The sequence below is a fragment of the Cottoperca gobio genome, chromosome 3 (assembly GCF_900634415.1).
Source record: "Cottoperca gobio chromosome 3, fCotGob3.1, whole genome shotgun sequence".
In the NCBI taxonomy this organism is placed as follows: Eukaryota; Metazoa; Chordata; class Actinopteri; order Perciformes; family Bovichtidae; genus Cottoperca; species Cottoperca gobio.
Genome location: NC_041357.1, coordinates 26,413,044 through 26,431,094, shown reverse-complemented (window position 1 = coordinate 26,431,094; position 18,051 = coordinate 26,413,044). Strand labels below are relative to the sequence as shown.

The window sequence follows — 18,051 nt, the reverse complement described above, 5'->3', positions numbered from 1 at the left end:
GTTAATAGTTGTAGTAGTAGTAGTAGTAGTAGTAGTAGTAGTATTAGTAGTAGTGTTAATAGTTGTAGTAGTAGTAGTAGTAGTATTATTAGTAGTAGTGTTAATAGTTGTAGTAGTAGTAGTATTAGTAGTAGTGTTAGTAGTGTTAATAGATGTAGTAGTAGTAGTAGTAGTAGTAGTATTAGTAGTAGTGTTAATAGTTGTAGTAGTAGTAGTATTAGTAGTAGTGTTAGTAGTGTTAGTAGTGTTAATAGTTGTAGTAGTATTAGTAGTAGTGTTAGTAGTGTTAATAGTTGTAGTAGTAGTAGTAGTGGTAGTGTTAGTAGTGTTAATAGTTGTAGTAGTAGTGTTAATAGTTGTAGTAGTAGTGGTAGTAGTGTTAATAGTTGTAGTAGTAGTAGTAGTAGTGTTAATAGTTGTAGTAGTAGTAGTATTAGTAGTAGTGTTAGTAGTGTTAATAGTAGTACATTTGTGAATGGAAATTGACAACAGAAGGAGTGAGAAGGACGTTGCAAATTTCACAAAACTAACTTAGAGCAACAAGAGTTTTTTAGATCAGAATGCAACTTCTATACATATTTTTTTACCTTCTGGAAATGTCAAAGAGGAGAATCCAAACCAGATGAATTCAGATAATGAAGTGCTATAAATAATGTGGCGTTTAGATTAAACATTAATTATTCAGTATTGGTTCAATTAAGTATTCAGTTGCTTCTAAGATTCAATATAGTATGGCTATTTTTGCTTCCATAAGCAGACACAAGCACACAACATGCATTTCCACACACACACGTACACACAGACATAGACACACACACACTTTCACACCCATTCTAATGCACACACAGCTTTTTCTATTAAAGTGGGTAATTTGTCCCTGCCAGCAGAGAAAGCGTAGCTCGGCAGGACACTGTTATTTTGCTTCTCCTAATCTGCTGAATTTTGAGGAGAATATTAAGTGTGGATATCAAAGGGGCGGCCTCATCAGTGACCCCCAGGGGAGACGTTTGAATTACTGTTTTCTGTGTCTCGGAGAATTGCTGTAAAAAGCACTTTCTTTACTTTCATGTCACTTTTTGTTTAAGCATGCAATCTCATTATACACTTTCTAATTCCATCAGTCAGCATTTTAGCTGCACTTGTACTTATTAAATGCCCCTTTTGTCTTAAACAGAGTGAGTCACAAATACAGAACTATTATCCAACATGAGCCTGTTAAACGCAATACAGTTACATCAACAATTAAAATATCACTTTTCATTTTAGTTTAGTTTTAGTTTCTTTACCTATAAATACAGTACTTTGTTTTGTTTTCCAGCCATGAAGTGCATACTGGGCATACCTATCAAACCTCCCGTTTTTCCCGGGATTATCCCGTATCTTTAACCTCTCAAAAATAAAAATAGGCCTAATTTAAAAAAGTGTAAAGTGTCCTCCGGTAAAGCAGGTGGCAGTATTATGTTTAACTTTAGCTGAACAACGTTATCCGCCAGTAAACACACAGAAGAAGAAAACAGGAACAATAACACAGAAGGAGACTAAAACATATGGATGAGAGTCACAGTGAACGGGAGATACATGGAGACGCAGTTGTACCTGCCAAACACGTTAAAACTTTATGCAAGTACCAAATGGGAGGAGCCCTTCCCTTAATAAAAAGCAGAGTCGGGCAAACTTGTGCTTTTTGTAAAGTGTGCCATTCAGGTGTTAGCATCGCACACGGCGGAAAAAGCGTCCAAGCACAAGCACGCCCAAGAGGCACAAACATACACCCTTATGTGTTCACATTTACATTATATGGGTTGGGGCTGGCTGGCTCAGAGCTGTTAAGGTATGGGCGGAGTCCAGAATATTTCCCTTATTTTGAAATTCCAAGTCGACAGGTATGATACTGGGTGGGAATTGATTGTGAAAAGAATCTTGAATATTTAAACAATAAACTTTCCTGATGCAAAAAAGCAGTGAGAACGCATTTCCGTCGTATTCCAATCTAAAAATGAATAAAACAGAGTAACAGGTTTATTTTGTTCACAGAGGCTGCATGTTGCCAGCATGCAGTGTGAATGGGAGTGAGGTGGCTGGTGGGTGGGTGAGAGCTCCCGCCATCTGTTTCCTCTCTTCTCTATGTCCAGACTGCCAAAGATCCCCAGAATAAATTAATATCAATGAAGTTCTGTTGTCCGCAGTTGAAGTTTCCTCATATCTCTTTACTACTGTAAGTTTGTTTGAAATGAAGGAATCAATATGCAGCGTCTCTTACTTAATATGCTATTATTCTTAAGATGGAGTTCTAGATATGAGCCACATATAGCTACTGGCAACAGATCACATATGAAAACCAATATGGCATATATTTCTGGGACATTTCCTGCCATGTGTCAACTCTGATTGTGTGTTGCCCTGATTGTTGTTTACATTGTTGTTCTCCTGTCCCATGTTGTCTGATATTTGAACAGAGCTGGACATCCACGCAGTGACAGGCATCATAGTCGGTGTGTGTCTGGGACTGATATGCATCCTCCTCTGCATGTGTTTCAGCTTTCGTAATGGAAAATCCAGGTATGGAACAACTCTCTTTCAAACAGAAATCTAGCTAAAACAACCCAGGCAACTGTATTAACATGTATTCCTCTATAGTGCCCAACTCCTATACCTTCCCTCTCATCTCTGATCCAAACAGGGAGGTGTCTGGGGTCCTGGACTCCACAGCTGTGACCCTTCAGTACAGGCGAGGAGGTTGCCTCGTTTCCACCAACGTGCCAGAGTGCAGCGATAGCCACGAGCTGGAGACACTGATGCCCTCAGGCAGCCAAGAGTCTGGTCAGCCGCTAGAAGAGGCCACAGAGGAGCAGAGCCTGATGGCAAGTGCTAATCCAGGGGAAGGGGAGGATGCCCCTGCACCTGAACTCAAGGTCAAAACCTACTAGGGGGAGCCTTTCTCCAGATGGGCCTTGGATGTTATTTTGTCACGTGTTGATAGTGGGATAATAGTTGTAACTTTGGTGCATCCACTGTCTTGCAGGCTGCTTGGAATGGCTCTGTGAGTCATAACTGGGCCAACAGAATCACTAGATACAGAGACACCATAACAGAAGACTCTCCAACACTCATTAATGGAGCTCTCAACATGCTAATTACTGATAACGGCACGGTAAATGAATAAACTAAATTCAATGGCTAATCTATTGTAGCTAGCAACCTGTCTCCGACAAGCAACTTTAGCTGTAACATTATTGGTTCAAATGGCATTTTCTAATTGACTGTTTGCTAAACCACGCCCCCTTAGTCACGGCTGCTGTGTCTACGTGGCACATATGCATTTTACAATGAGGGGCAGATTAAACATTTGTCATTAAAAAAAAAATGGCTCCTCGATTTCAGAAAGAGGATAACAAAAGGGTAGATCGTATTTCTGACGAAAAGGAAACTATTGAAAACGCTGTGTCTGGCTTTGAAATGTTTCCATCTTACTGGTTTAAAACAAGAACTCTGGCAAATATGCACTTGATGGCTAAATGATCTGACGCTGTGCTGAAGATAGAGGCTAAAGCCTGACCCGCGCAAAAAGTCAGCAAACATGATGCTAACTCAGTTAACAATGCTAAGGTTGCTTCCCCAAATCAAATACCTTACCCTTAACCATGATGGCAGACCGGCTTTTCCACATAACCTCCAACCCTACAAACTAATGGGACCGTAGTTAATGTTGTGCTCCTCTGCCCTGGCAGTAAGCAAGTCAGTCGGACATGTTGAAGCTGAGAGTAGGGGAACATAAACAACATTTACCTACGACATATACTTAGATTGGCCCATCGCTGTTCGGGGGAAAGGGTTTAGCCAACAGTCCATTTTGATCATTGCTGATATGTATGTAAAATGTTCATCATGTTTGTCCCAAGGTGTAGCCGTAACAGTGCACTGTACATTTGAATGACACCGGTAGATCAACTAATAGAACAACCTTAAACTAACAGTGACATTGTTTTGTTGCAGGACTTAGAAGATCGTCTGTGTATATCTGTGTGCAGCAACCAGGTGGAGGCAGAAGTCATCGTTCACTCAGAGCTCTCAGAGCCAGGGAGGGAGAAAGAGGAGGAGGGCAGCGAAAGGGAGAAGGATTCTAACACCACCAGAGGACCCTCATTATCAGAGGACAGATATTCCCCTTTGAGTCAGCCAAGCCCACCAGGAGAGAGGGACGCTCTCAAAAAACTATCACTGGCCCAAAGCCCCTCGAGTCTTCCCTTGATAAAGTTGGTGGCTAATCACAACGGGGAGCGACAAGGCACGGGAGACCAGCCAAGCGCAGGCATAGAGCCACAGCAGGGCATAAGGCTAACCAATGGCTTCCACTCCCCAAAGACCGTGCGTTCTGTGCTGAGGTCAGAGCATCTGGAGAACGGGGACTCTAGACACTGCCACTCGGCACCAGGAAAGGCCATCTCTACCGGGCTGTCCCCTGCCCCCTTTGTCAGCTCCGGCCTTGTCCACTCTACCTCAGCAGCACACAGTTACCTGTGCCCGTAGCCCCTGCATGTAGGGCGTCGATCCTTACATTCACACACAGACATCAGACTGATGTTCCTTCGTTCACGTACCCAGGAAGAATCCCCAAGGATTATTTTTATGCACCTCATTGTTGGATTCCTTTCTCTTCTCTTTAAAGTTTTATAGGTACTTTGAATCCATTGTTTCACACGCGTGTATATACAGTATACATATACAGTATATTTTTAGTGGTAGAGTGCTGTATATGGGTATGCATTCTCTAGAATTGCAACCATATTTTCCTCTGGGTTTTTCTTTCTTCCTGTCTTTAGGAAAGAAAAGAAAGATTTAACTTAACCAAGCAGGTGGAAGTGGATTGAAGGAGGCTATTCCCACTGTGTCGCACATGGCTTTGTTCCACTCAGGAATGAGAAAGCCTGGAATGTTCTGTGAGTGGGGAGACAGGCTATCATCATGGATGGGAGGAACGGAAATGCAGACGATAGGTCTCCCTGGGCTTTGTCGTGCGGATGCTTTACCGTGGCACTGAGGATTAAGCCTTAAAGAATATCTGCACACTCTGAGAGTGCAGAGCACTTGTGTCTCTCTCCAGCCTCCTGCTGTCTCAGGGTCCACACACACACACACACACACACACACACACACACACACACACACACACACACACACACACACACACACACACACACACACACACACATACATAGAAAGCTAAAGTACAGCTGATTCTATGGTATCTCGCATTAACTCAAACAGTCACCCATAAACACACATTTACACACATTTCCTGACTGGTGTGTGCGGGTCTCAGGTGCCTAATTATTGTAGGTGCATTTATAACCTCTGTATATTTCTATAGATGATTCTATTCAGTACAAGTACAAAACACCTGTCGACATGAAGGAAAAGGACACTCAAAATGTAGATATGGAGTATACAGATTCGGTACACATGAAGTATTCTTTTCCAAAATGCCATTTATCCACGTGATGTGATTTTGTAAACGAGGGACACTCAGTTGAAAAGTAAAAAGTGTTTGTTGCTGTATTTCAGATGGTGGATATTTCATTTTGAAATCAAAGTATTTACATGTTCGTGTTGGTTTCATTATGTTGGTGGGAGGAGAACTAGAGAAGATGTTAAAACAACCCATCTCATTTGGCTCACAATTAGGGATGCACCAATGTGATACTGTGCCATTAGTTGTCTTTTAAACTTGGTATAATAATTTTCTAATGTGAAACTCTTGCCATGTTTTTAATTCAACTCTACAAGCGTGTCTGAATCCAGTTGTATGAGAACATTTCCACAATGCTTTACTCTGCTTCAGTACTAGAAATCAGTTGATACATTTCTGCTTTTATCATACAAAAAAGGAGTTTGGTGAGAAAAAAATAAATAAATGTGTCGCAATTTTCTTTACATCGACCCCACACATTGACTGATTTGTGAAGCTGAGTGAGTCAGCGTTGGTTTCGGCTGGTGCATCCCTACTCCTTATCAACAACACTACCTCATTTCTTTTCGGGACGGTTTCCTGCGTGGTTCTATTAGTTTTATGTAACTAGCACCTTTTTAAGATATTTTTCTTAACTTGTCTGATTTTACAGCCTTTTGGTATTTGAAATAATCGTCCGACACTGACTGTACATTCTTGTGTTATGTCAAAGGAATTGATGTCGCTTTAGTGCATTGCAGCTTCCTCTCAGATCTGTGAAAGATTGTGTCACATGTTACTTTTAAATCCCTACAGAAAACTCAAAAACCCTGTGTCTTTGATACGAAGCACCTGAAACTAAGGAAAGTAAAAGCTCCTGCAATTTGACCCTCGTGCCACCTGCTCGCTAGCTATAAGTATTCACCCACTAGCCCTGAAAGTAGTCCCTATATCACCAAGCTCCACCTATTTAGCATGGACGAGTGAATGTCATCTTGTGGTGCGGCCCCGGCTTTACACTTTAACATTCTTTGCCTGTAGAAGGCGATAATTGACTCGTCTTCACAGATGAGAAAGCGTGAGTTTGCTGATTCCACGAGGTGCTTCACATCAAATAAGACTATTTTAAAGTTGCTAACACTATACTTAAGATAATTTTATTTGTGGTGGAAGGAAAGGACGAGGTCTTCTATGTATCAGCAAGGTTGCCAAGATTGTATCCAGTCAAAGATTGACAGAAAGAGGCAGAGCATTGAGCCCAGCCCTGTTGGACATGATGCCTCATCTTCTCTCAGGTGGATGAACCTCTCCTGTTTTTACTCATGTCCATGTGTCAAAATCTTACCAGCTCAACTCAATCACATCAGCAACAGAAATGTAAATGGTTCTCTGACATGGCAGACACCCTGTACATGTTTCTCACCAACATAATTCAGTTTTCTCTAAAAACGTATATAGTTCTTGATATTTCGAACACAATGCATGGTTGGTACCTCAAAGAGAATTATTTTTTTAGCCTTACCATGTATGTAATTAACATCAACACAAGATTAATATGTTTGTTTTTTTGCTGCAGTAGCAGTCATACAGGGACAAGTGAATGTTATCTTAGCAAACCTGGGTCAAACATTAATTGCAAGATCTTTTGGAGGAGTGAGTGGGGTTTGCCACATCAGGAGATGAAATGTTTATTAAATACCTTCCTATCAGACTTAAAATATGTACCGCACTGATTTTACTGTGATATTTGGCAAACCACACTCAAATGGCACATAAGGAGCAAGTCAACAGCCAGCTCACCTGTGGCAGGAAACTGCCTCTGCACTGCTCAACTCATCAATCTAAAGTGACGTGTTTTACTTGTGGCCCCGTTCCAATTAGTGATGCCAGAGCAGGTTTCTATCAGCTGTTAAAAGTACAACACCTGCTGTGACATCATTGATTTGGGTGACGATTTAAATGTATAAGAAGCAGTGCAGCCGCCCTGTGGTTTGATTATCATTTGCCCTTTATATGCAGAACGCAAACCACCAAAACTGTGTGTATATTTTTGATCCAGGTTCTGATTCTATATTGATGCTGTTTCTCATCATCCTAAAAAGCCTGTATGTCCAGAAAGCATAGCATCCTAAAAAATCATTCCAGTTTGATACCTTCAACATACCTGTCTCAGTCCAGAGGAGAAGTGCTACAGAGCTCTGCTTTGATAGGTTTCATGCAGACCTGGGTTCAGTTCTCCCTTTCTACCATTGAATCACAGCCATTCAGATAGTGTTTCAAGTAAGTTGTCGGTCACTATGACAAAAAATGAAATTGACCCTTCAAACATTGTCTTGAAATCTTTTAAGTTTAATGTTTGTGAAGTTGTCTCTCACCCAACACAGCCATTGTCAAGAGGTCGTTTTTTATTTTGTATATTTCTAAGTGGATGCAAAGCAAGCTTCACAATTCCCCTCTAGAAAGTGTTCAAAAACATTCTGTGAAAAAGTCTCCAAACTCTGACGTTGAATCTTGGAAATTAAAATGATAAATTGTAAACAGATTTCAAATTGAATTGAGGGGTTTTACAAATATCAATATTCAGTCAAATCACACTGTTTTGCTTGTGTTTCAAGACTTGATGCAGTAGTGGATCATCATAGTGTGTGGTCTGAAATAGGAATTAGCATAAAACCTGCCTCCAGCATAAAGGATGTATGCTCTGCTTATAGGAGCTCTACTAACTCTTAACCACTGTCTGTAAAATACATCTAACTTTCTTCATTTTGTTGAATTTGTTGTTGGCTAAAACAATCAGATTTCTGGGGAAGGAAATTACTCATGATCTCATTTCGTAGAGATGAAAAATAACTAACAATGTTGTTGATTTCATCCTCTTTTGTAAGGGTTTTATTAAACAGTTTACCTCATGTCGGTAACCTGTTGATTTGATTCGGATCAGTTTCTTGATACTGCACATTTTGTAACGAGTAGAACATATATACGTAAGCATCCTGTTTCTTTGTGAGCCAAGAGAGGACAGGATCGGCTGTTTCATTTTACCTCAAGTGAGAGATTTACTCAGTACGGTGGCCTGGATGGTCCAGTCAGGTGAAGTGGAGGGAAGGAAGAGTCAGTCGAAGGAATCTAAATTGACTTTTACGTTGTTATTCTGCAAAAGTAGTTCTAAAAGCTTTTTAAATGCAGTCCATTTACCATTTAAACACAAATCACAGGAGAAAAAGCAACAATGCTTCTGCTGAATAACATCCTAATAGTCACTTTTTGGTAAAACACAACCTAAAGGGACATCCTCCCCGGGCAGGTCATACCTATCAGTACAGACGGCCATTTAAAAAATAATTGTCTCTTCTCTACTCAGGTGCCCCATCTTTGCATAAAATTGTAGAGGTTCATGCCAGCATATCCAACTCAGATACATGTCATTTGTCGTCAAACAACGCCCGATAGTGTTCTTTTGGAAAGTAAATAAAGAAAACTCTTATGCATAAATGATATTTTGTTTTGTACAAATCGCTCAATGTATATCTGTCTCTCTGGCTTTTCTCTGTACATTCTGGTGCTTCGGTGGTGAGCTGCTTTGTCCAGTGATGTCACATTGTTGTGCATTTTTTGTACGTCTTCTCCAGTTTTGTGTGTACCAGCTTTTCAGAATGTGTAAGCACAGACTCAGACTCTGTGGCCATGTGCCACCAGCGACGTCCTGCAGCTACTCACTGACACCTTTGCAATCATTGTGTGCTGAACAAAACCTCATCCATGTCAAAAGACGCTACTGTAGGAGCAAATTGTAGGAGCACTTAGTAGATTAGCACTTCTTCTTGGGCCACGAGTAACTTTGGACTGTCATCTTTACATTTCTAGAAGTGCAATTTTCTTAGTCTGTAAAAACGACAGATGGATTACTCAGTGTTAGTCATGGCGACCGTATTCATGATTTGTGATAGAAACATTGCTTGTTCAGAGGTATCATCACAGGATAGGTAGTACTTGTGGTTTGTAGAAATATTTCCACTGTTACCATGTGTGATAATGTCAAAACTCACAGCAACTCTTAAGATGTCTGTGGAAACTACTCTTCTGTAAATAAACATCAACGAAAGAAGAAAGTTAGGCTCAGTGTGATGCTTTTAAAAAATCTAAAGCAAACTCTGCTTTCTTCAGCCTCACTTGAATCTCACTTTACTTTTCCATCACTTTTGTCTCAAAGATTTATCAGTTAATTTAACTCTCTGTGCTTTGCCTGGCATTTACGTTCCCAAAAATGCCATTTAAGATACCAGGGAGCTTGTATTCATGGCTTATTTCTTGTCATATTCCAATCATTTTGACCTTTATGTTATAATTCAGTGTATGAAACATTGTGTTGTGCTGGTTTGCATTCATGATAACAATTAATCTCCCCTCCTTAACTGTGGGTAGAGCCCTGCAGATGATTTAGGGTAGCCGAGCCTACAAATATTGCAATGGACAAAAAGAACATGTATGCAGTTAGGTAGTTTGTTTCTAACACATATAATGTATAGGCTACTGTATACATATATAACATATAACAGGGAACTCATTATATTCAGTCATAGTCATTCAGTCTAGTTAGTAGGCAGCATCTTTATGTTAGCCTTGTGTTATTTTGTCCCTTTGTTGCTACTCATATTTAGTTTTCTTATTAAGTTACATGTGCATAACTGCAATTCCACTTAATGCAACAGTTTGCATAGTTTGTGAAATATGCTAATTCGCTTTCTTGCCGAGGAAAAAGAACGATAGCACACACACATAGCCTCCTGTAAGTATTAAGCAACAGCTAGCAGCGGCTAGCTTAGCTTACTAGACTCCAGGAAGTAACTGCTTCTGTAGAGAAATAGTCTGGACAGCAGAGACACAAGATGATGTTTGCATAAACAAATATAACAGAATAATTATTGTGCCTGTTACCTTTAGTTCAGACAGAGAACAACAATATTATAGACTAGCTGTTTCCAGTCTTTATGCTAAGCTTTTAAGCTCACTAGCTGCTGGCTGTAGCTTCATATTTAACGCACTTGTTGAGCTTTTGTGTGTTAACTGAGTCAAGAACATTTACTCATATGATTAAACTATGTGTAAATCAGAAAATGTTTGGCTAAAGGGGATACATTAGACTTGGTCTCTGGGGTCCAGGCTACAGTTAAATAAATCCTGCATCGTAATATCCGGCCTCCCAGCCACACATCAGTCACATGCCCTCAGTTGCTTTGTACCCCACCCTATTCACTCCAGCACTGCCTCTGGGTAATAATCAGTCATCCTTAAAGATGTCATGCTTTTATATACCACCAGGGGGCAGTGTGGTCCTTCCCAGTGATTCTGGAGAAGAAGCATAGTAACCTGGTGCCACTCCCATTAGGAGAAATTGTTGGACATCATGTGCTGAGCTCACCTTACCTGACTTGGCTGCAGGTTTTTGTAAATGTATAGAATACTGTTTGTTCCTTCCTTCCTAATGACTATTTATTACATCAAGCAGAATTCACCATCACCCTTTAAAAAACTCAATCCTAATGTTCATGCATGTCTGAATGACTGAGTGTATGAGTGTATGTATTTGTGTCTTCTTGTCAGTCTGTCTGGTCAGGTAGGTTGGTCTGAGAATGTTTGTGTGCACAGGCGAGGCAAACAGACCGACAAAAAAAAAGAGGATGAGATGAGGGCACAGAGTTAAGACAGGAGCAGTGAGGTGACATCACGTGGCAGAATCCCCAGACGAGTTAGATAAAAGCACTTGCTGAGCGATAGAGGGGTCGGGCTCAATATCTTCAGCTTCTCATCACCGTTAATCAGAGGGCGGAGCTCCTCTGCAGGACACATATGCATATACCCACACATGAACACACAAGCATAGACAAATACAAACATGCATGCATGCATGCATTCTCATGCATTACTGTACTCGCCAATGCATCTGTCTGAACGTGTAATGCATATTATTAGTGTGTACATTGCGTTTGCATCCTCAAGCAGCGGAGGGGTCTCTGGGCTAGTTCAGCATGCCTCATATTTCATCAGGAGGCAGGCAAGTGGAGCACAGCGAGTCAGGTGAGGGCTAGACTCAAGAGGTACAGCTCACTGCCTGTGGGGAAATAACTGTGTGAAGCTCTTGAATCAGCCCATTCATTCTGCCTCTTCCTGCTTCTACTATGTCAGCTATGCTTGTTTCACAGCTGAACTGCATGTGCTCTCTGACAGTTCAAAGCGTACAGTAGAAGACCCCCTGGGTTGGCAAGTATTTGCAAATCGTGTTTTCTGCTTGTGGAAACTGGGGCTTCTACTATCCAGTTAGCCACTTCCTTTAAAAAAAAAAAAAGATAAGGTTCAATACTCCAAGAGCAGAAATGCAAACCACAAAAGTATCTATAAGTAAAAATGTATGAATTTTTACTTACTTCAACAACGATGATGGTCCTCTGTTTTTATGAAATATTCTATAACATGACTGTCCAGTTTGTACATCTTAAAACTGTCCCTCCATGGTTCAATCAATCTTGTCCTCTATGTAGGTTGAAACATAGGTTTTTTTAAGGGCTTTTCATGCCATTATGATAGAGAAGTGCAGATTGTGAAAGGGGAGGTAGAGGGAACGACATACAGCAAACGCCACAGGTCGGACTCGAACCGGCGGCCGCTGTGGGCAGGGACTAAGCCTTTGCATATGGGACGCCTGTGCTACTGGGACGCCCCACTAAAAGGGTTATATTGACCCTATTTCTTTTTCTATTCCTGCTTTACACACATACACAATATTAAAGCTGCTGGTGTCATAGTGGGTGTAGGTGTACGACATGTGGGGATGACATCAAGAGTGCGTCGTCTGTAAAATGTGCTTGGGTATATACTGTATGTCCTGCTGTTTGTGTACTTGATTTTCTTCATGTGAAAACGTAAATAATCTTTAGAAAGATTTCACGACCACACACCTTGTTTCTGTCAAAATGTACACGTGTGTCCGCTTTCTTTCCCTGCATTCATTTGGCTATTCTCTGAAACTCCTCTGAAAAAAAGGAGTCTTACAGATAAGACATTTTCTCAATGTCAGCCTTACTGTGGGTTATTACCTGCCAATCAACAATTCCCCAAACTAAACAGAGACAGCCTGAAGAGAAAGAGAATGAAGGAGGATGAGGCGGAAGATAAATGAATGAAGTCAGGGAGTGGGGGATTTGAGAGGAAGATGAATGTGAGGGAAGTCATCTGCTTTATTTGAACTACATATCTTTGGAATTATATTAAATCCTGTGTGCTGTACAATAAGCTTTACTACACCCTATAAAGAAGTAGCTGTAAAAGGTGAACTCACAGGGGCATGGCTGGCAGAGAAACCAGGAAGCTGTCAGTAATGGCTGTGGACTGTTTGCCCCAGCTTCTTCTCTCCCCTGGGTTCTGTGTGCTGCTCTCCATTCACTGTTGGCTGGCCACAATAGGACCCCAGAGAGGGAGCATCTTTAAAGTGAAGTAAAGAAATGGTGCATCCCTGACACCGTTGTCCAGACAAGTGAGAGGATTGGATGAAGGGTGCCGGAGTTTGACATATGTAGTTCCAAAGATTCAAGTGCCAATGCAGGATTAAATGATAATTGTGTTTTTTGATATTTCACTTTTACTTCTAGCTGCCTTATCCTTAATTTTCCCTCCCCTTCTTACCATCCACACAGGTCCATGGCTGATAGGGGGATGCCTTGAATCTGACTGACAGCACGCCTGTCTCCATGGCTTTATGGGTCAACAGTGAGTTGATCCAACAATAGTTGTGAGCCAACCATGGCAATGAAAACCTTCCACTTTGGGCAATGCATGTGGATTAAAGTCTGCATGTTGCCTGCCAGTGAGGGCTTGCTCAGAGTAAAGTGCTGGCTCCTTGCCATCAGACAAGGCTTTTACTTGCCCTTACATTATATCAAACTCTGACCTGATGTCAAAACTTCAGCAGCTCAAATCTCTGCATACATTACACCAGACCTGGCAGAGTCGTATAAACACACAGGTTCTCTGAACTCGAAGGATATAATTCGAGCAGTGCTTGTTCGCAATACAAATTTATGCATTTCTATTGTTTTACAGTCTGTCAGCAGCAGTGACAGCCAAGTTTATGTAGCTAACTATGTCTGAAATATGTGACTTGCATGAAAATATGTGAGGTATAATGCACCCTCTTTGTATTTTTCTCCTGCTTTTGTTGTTTGATTTGAAGGCAGAGGAAATACGACAAAACGCTACACAAATAACTTAGGTTGTTTCATTGCCAATGTCAAAAAGTCATAAAGCAATTCCTTCGACAAATAACAGCCTTTAATGAGGATGTGTTGCACCCAGTGATAATATCCTCAAAGCTAAATACTCACATTAAAAAACTGATTACATTTCAAGTGCACAAATTGAGCCTGTCATCCGTGAAAGGTATCCAGAGTATGTCAACTAAATCTCATAGTATAGTGTTATTTTGCTATATTATGATGCTAACGTGCAGGTTTACAATTATTTAAGGGTGGAATTTCTTTCTGGAGGATAAATCTAGAAAAGGCCATTTTGAACATATCCAAATTCGCAGTTTGGAGCAGCATGTTTTTCTGTCTCAACACAACACATGATCCTCTCAGCGTGTGTTGAAGATTACATAACCATAGCTGTAGTTCTGCATCTTAAACAGAGATGTGGTGAGAATGACTCAATCTTTGTCCAGCTTTGTGTAGTACAAAGCTGGCTGCTGACTGTGGCAGTCTTTGGTAGTGCAGCCTTGCTATAGCTGGGCCTGATGCAGGAGATTTATTTCCACTTCAGTGAACGGTACAGGCTGAATCTCAGTGGGCTGGGTGACCTACTTTTCAGCTCTCGAAGTGTATGTAAGCGTTGCACGCTGTACACCACACAGCGCTTTTCCGTTATCTAGATTCACTCAGATACCTCTGCCAGCTTCTCGTGGCAAAAGGCAGGGACAACAGCAAAGCAAGCCAGCCATTAACGTCACATTGTACAATTTAGGTTTTAGTGTTACCATCACAGCCCTGATGAAGAAGCTTTGTTAGTGTTGTAGACTTGGGTGAATTTGAAATGAAAGAACAATGTCAGAAGTTGGCTCATTGGCCTGATGTTATTCTAGTTGGGCCATCAATATAAACTAGTGTGTTTCCATTAGCTGTTTAGAAAGTGCTTTAGAAAGTAATAGGAATTACTGGACCAGGAAAGATATGAGCAGGTTGGTAACTAAACTCAAACAAAAAACTAGGATCACACCAACCGCGAGGCCAAACTGGTCCAGGGGCCTAAAGGGAGGGGGGCAAACGGCCCCTTTCCTAATTTCTACACCCCTATTTCCGGTGCCCTTACTCAAAACACACCCATTTACATACTCAGCCTTCATTTTGATCTCAACTTATTATCCCTTCCTCCCTTATTATTTAGGGAGGAAGTTTTTCATTGTGAAGACAAAGATATTTGTCATTTTTATTCAACCTGCAAACGCTTCAGAAAAGTTTTCAAAATTGAAACAGAAGTTTGAACATTAGAGATTCTCAATGATGAGTCAAGTGTCAATAAATGACAACAGTTGAGAGTAACTAAGTATCAAGTGTTTACATTCAAATTTGGACAACAATCCAACCTAAATTAAATTAACAGCAAATAGAACCCAATGATGTCATTCAATGAAGGCATTCTACGACATCATATGCCTCTGACATTCTGAGCCTTTAATATGTATTAAAGCCAACTGAGTTTATAAGTAGACCCAGTTCAGATCACTTAGTCACTTGGTGTTTCTTTACAGTAGGAAAGAGTACTGTTTCTTTACAGTAGGACAGATTAGTGTTTCAAAGAGACTCCAAGATGGATATCCAGAATGTTTGTCCATATGGACTGAAAAGCATGATTGAGTGTATTTCCAGAGCAATGGTCCTCTCTCAACCTGAGGACGTGCCTGGCTTTATTCTCCATTATATTTCAGAGCTGATCACTTTCAGAAAATCTCACCCTGAAGATGATCCCAAGATTGTTTGCTTTCTTCACGAAGAAACATGGGGTAAGTTCCTGTTCAAATATATCAAATATGATATTTTAAGTAATAATTGGTGACGTCTCTAGCTAATCTGATCAAGGCCTTTGTAATGTGTCAGTCAAGTAATGCTAGTTTGAAGATTGTAGGCCAAAAAATAATAAAATACGAATGAACTTTATCACTTCTTGCACATGTTTTAGAAAAGACATAGTGTACTAATGTTATGTTTTTGTAAATTCCCTTTACAGAGAAGAAGTTCCTGGGAATCCCCGTAATCGAAAAAGTAGTGCAGCATCTAGAAAATGAGAAGTCTGCAACTCTCAAATATGTAGCGCCAACACCACCCCCGCGAGTAGGTAGAAAGCTCAAGAATGTCCCACACACTCGTCTTGTGGTTAAAGGAGAAGAGAAGCCTGCACCGCCCCCCAGAGATGCCAGCTTGAGAACACGTAGAGTGGCATCAGTAAGGTTACCCGAGCAACCCCAGAGCAAAGTAACCATGGATAGCGTCAAGAAGACCCGTGAAACACGCCTGCCCGTACTCCCGGAGATTGCCAAAAAAGCAACACAGGTCAAATTGACAAAATCCAGTGTCACCAGCAAGTCCTCCAAGCTGAGCATCCCAGTACCATCAAAAGTAGACAGGCTTGTTGTTCTTCCACCGATAACACAGAAGAAGCCTAGTGTTAGACTGCCACCAATTACTAAAACAATTGTGGCAAAGAAGACAAGAAGCAGGTCTCCACCACGCAGAGCACTGCCTGCAATAATACCAAAACAAATCAGGAAAAGAGAGAAAACCCCGGATTACCTGGAGCGGGAGAGGAATTGGATTCAGCCAAACCAATCTCCAGAGAGGAGGAGAGGCGCTAGGGCTCCATGGACAGGCAGAGCAAGCAGACCAACAGAGAAGCCCGTAGAGAAAAGGGAATGGAAAGATTTCCACAGTGAAAACTTGTGTGTTATGCGGTTTAAGTGCGCTAACCACGAGAATACTTCACATTATCTAGTGAGACAATCACTTCCATTTCCCTACATTTAGATCAGAGTAGTGGGATAGACACATGTTGAATGGGACACTGTGATAACTAAGACACGTAAACAAACACATAAACAAACTACCCTAAGTGAATTACTAAATAGCTAAAATACAACACAGAGAAACTAATGTTTGTGATGCAGCCCACCAGGTACCCACCAGCCCTGGAAGGGGGTCCCCTCTTGTGTGATCCTTCTCAAGGTTTCTCCCTCTTTTACCCGTTAAAGGGTTTGGGGAGTTTTTCCTTGCCCGCTTGAGGGGGGGGGGGGCTTTTAAAAGTGGGTTGTGTGTAACTTAAGTAAATAGTTAAATTAGCTCTGACTTAGGGAACAATTAATCAGAATTTAATTGAAATTGCAATAGACAAAATAGACACAAAAAAATAAAAAGGGAAAGATTTGTGTTAAAACATCTTTCTGAACTCTGGGCTGGAGAAAAAAATAATTAACTAAAGGAATTGCAAACAATCACTCACAAGGAGGAGAACAAAGAACAAAACAAAAGATCACTCTCTAAGAGGATATCAAAATCAAAATACAAAACAAAGACTCTAACAATGAGGCACATGGAAAAAACTACACTTGACAAAACCTGACCTGATCACTCGACGAGACTCACGACACATGAACAAGTACGGACTGGCACAAGACAAGGGGGGACAGGACCGTTTAAACATGAGGCGAGGGGGGGGACAGGACCGTTTAAACATGAGGCGAGGGGGGGGGGGGGATAGGACCATTTAAACATGAGGTGAGGGGGGGACAGGACCATTTAAACATGAGGTGAGGGGGGGACACGACCACTTAAACATGAGGTGAGGGGGGGACAGGACCGTTTAAACATGAGGTGGGGGGGACAGGACCATTTAAACATGAGGTGAGGGGGGACAGGACCATTTAAACATGAGGTGAGGGGGTAACAGGTGGAAACAATCAGTGGCGGGGCTGACAATCACACCAAGGAAGGAAGTAAAACAAGACATGACACAAGGGGACGGAAACATTTCAAAACAAACAGGAAGTGCGCGACGAGACTAGACATGAGTGAATCTAACTACACAAACTGCACATGACAACCACAGACTAACATGGAAGTAAACAAAAGCCTGACCTAAACACTAAACATGAACATGAATACAGTCAACATAACTGACGAGACACAACATTAACGTTCCCTCCAATATTATCAAAGTAAAAATAATCACAATTAGATATTAATCATAAATCATTAAGCTCTGCTCTGTCTGTCCATATATATATATATATATATATATATATATATATATATATATATATATATATATATATATATATATCTGTAAAAATCATTAAATAAAATACAATTTATATATAAATTCCAGTTGTTGTTTTATTCATAATGAGGAAATCTACAGGTGTAAGTGTTGAACTCTTGAATGATACTATAAACACAATGTATTGTTTCAGGTTATTTTGTATAATAACCATGACTAAATATAAAACATTTGTTATGAGTGCTTTTATTGTTACTTTTTAAAACACATTGAAGGAATATGTATGAATT

General features: G+C 40.8%; 1 protein-coding gene across 2 annotated transcripts in view; it reads left to right on the top strand.

Moving 5' to 3' along the window:
- Positions 1-7,728, top strand: part of igdcc4 (immunoglobulin superfamily, DCC subclass, member 4) — a 47,959-nt gene extending 40,231 nt beyond the window's left edge. The window contains exons 17-20 of one of the 2 annotated variants that reach the window (XM_029428035.1): positions 2,457-2,559; positions 2,681-2,912; positions 3,023-3,151; positions 3,994-7,728. In XM_029428035.1, the coding sequence (XP_029283895.1) occupies positions 2,457-2,559; positions 2,681-2,912; positions 3,023-3,151; positions 3,994-4,527 (998 nt within the window). In that variant the 3' untranslated portion in view covers positions 4,528-7,728. The remainder of the gene's footprint in view (positions 1-2,456; positions 2,560-2,680; positions 2,913-3,022; positions 3,152-3,993) is intronic. The other variant, XM_029428043.1, reaches the window with a different exon arrangement.
- The last annotated feature ends 10,323 nt before the right edge of the window (positions 7,729-18,051 follow it).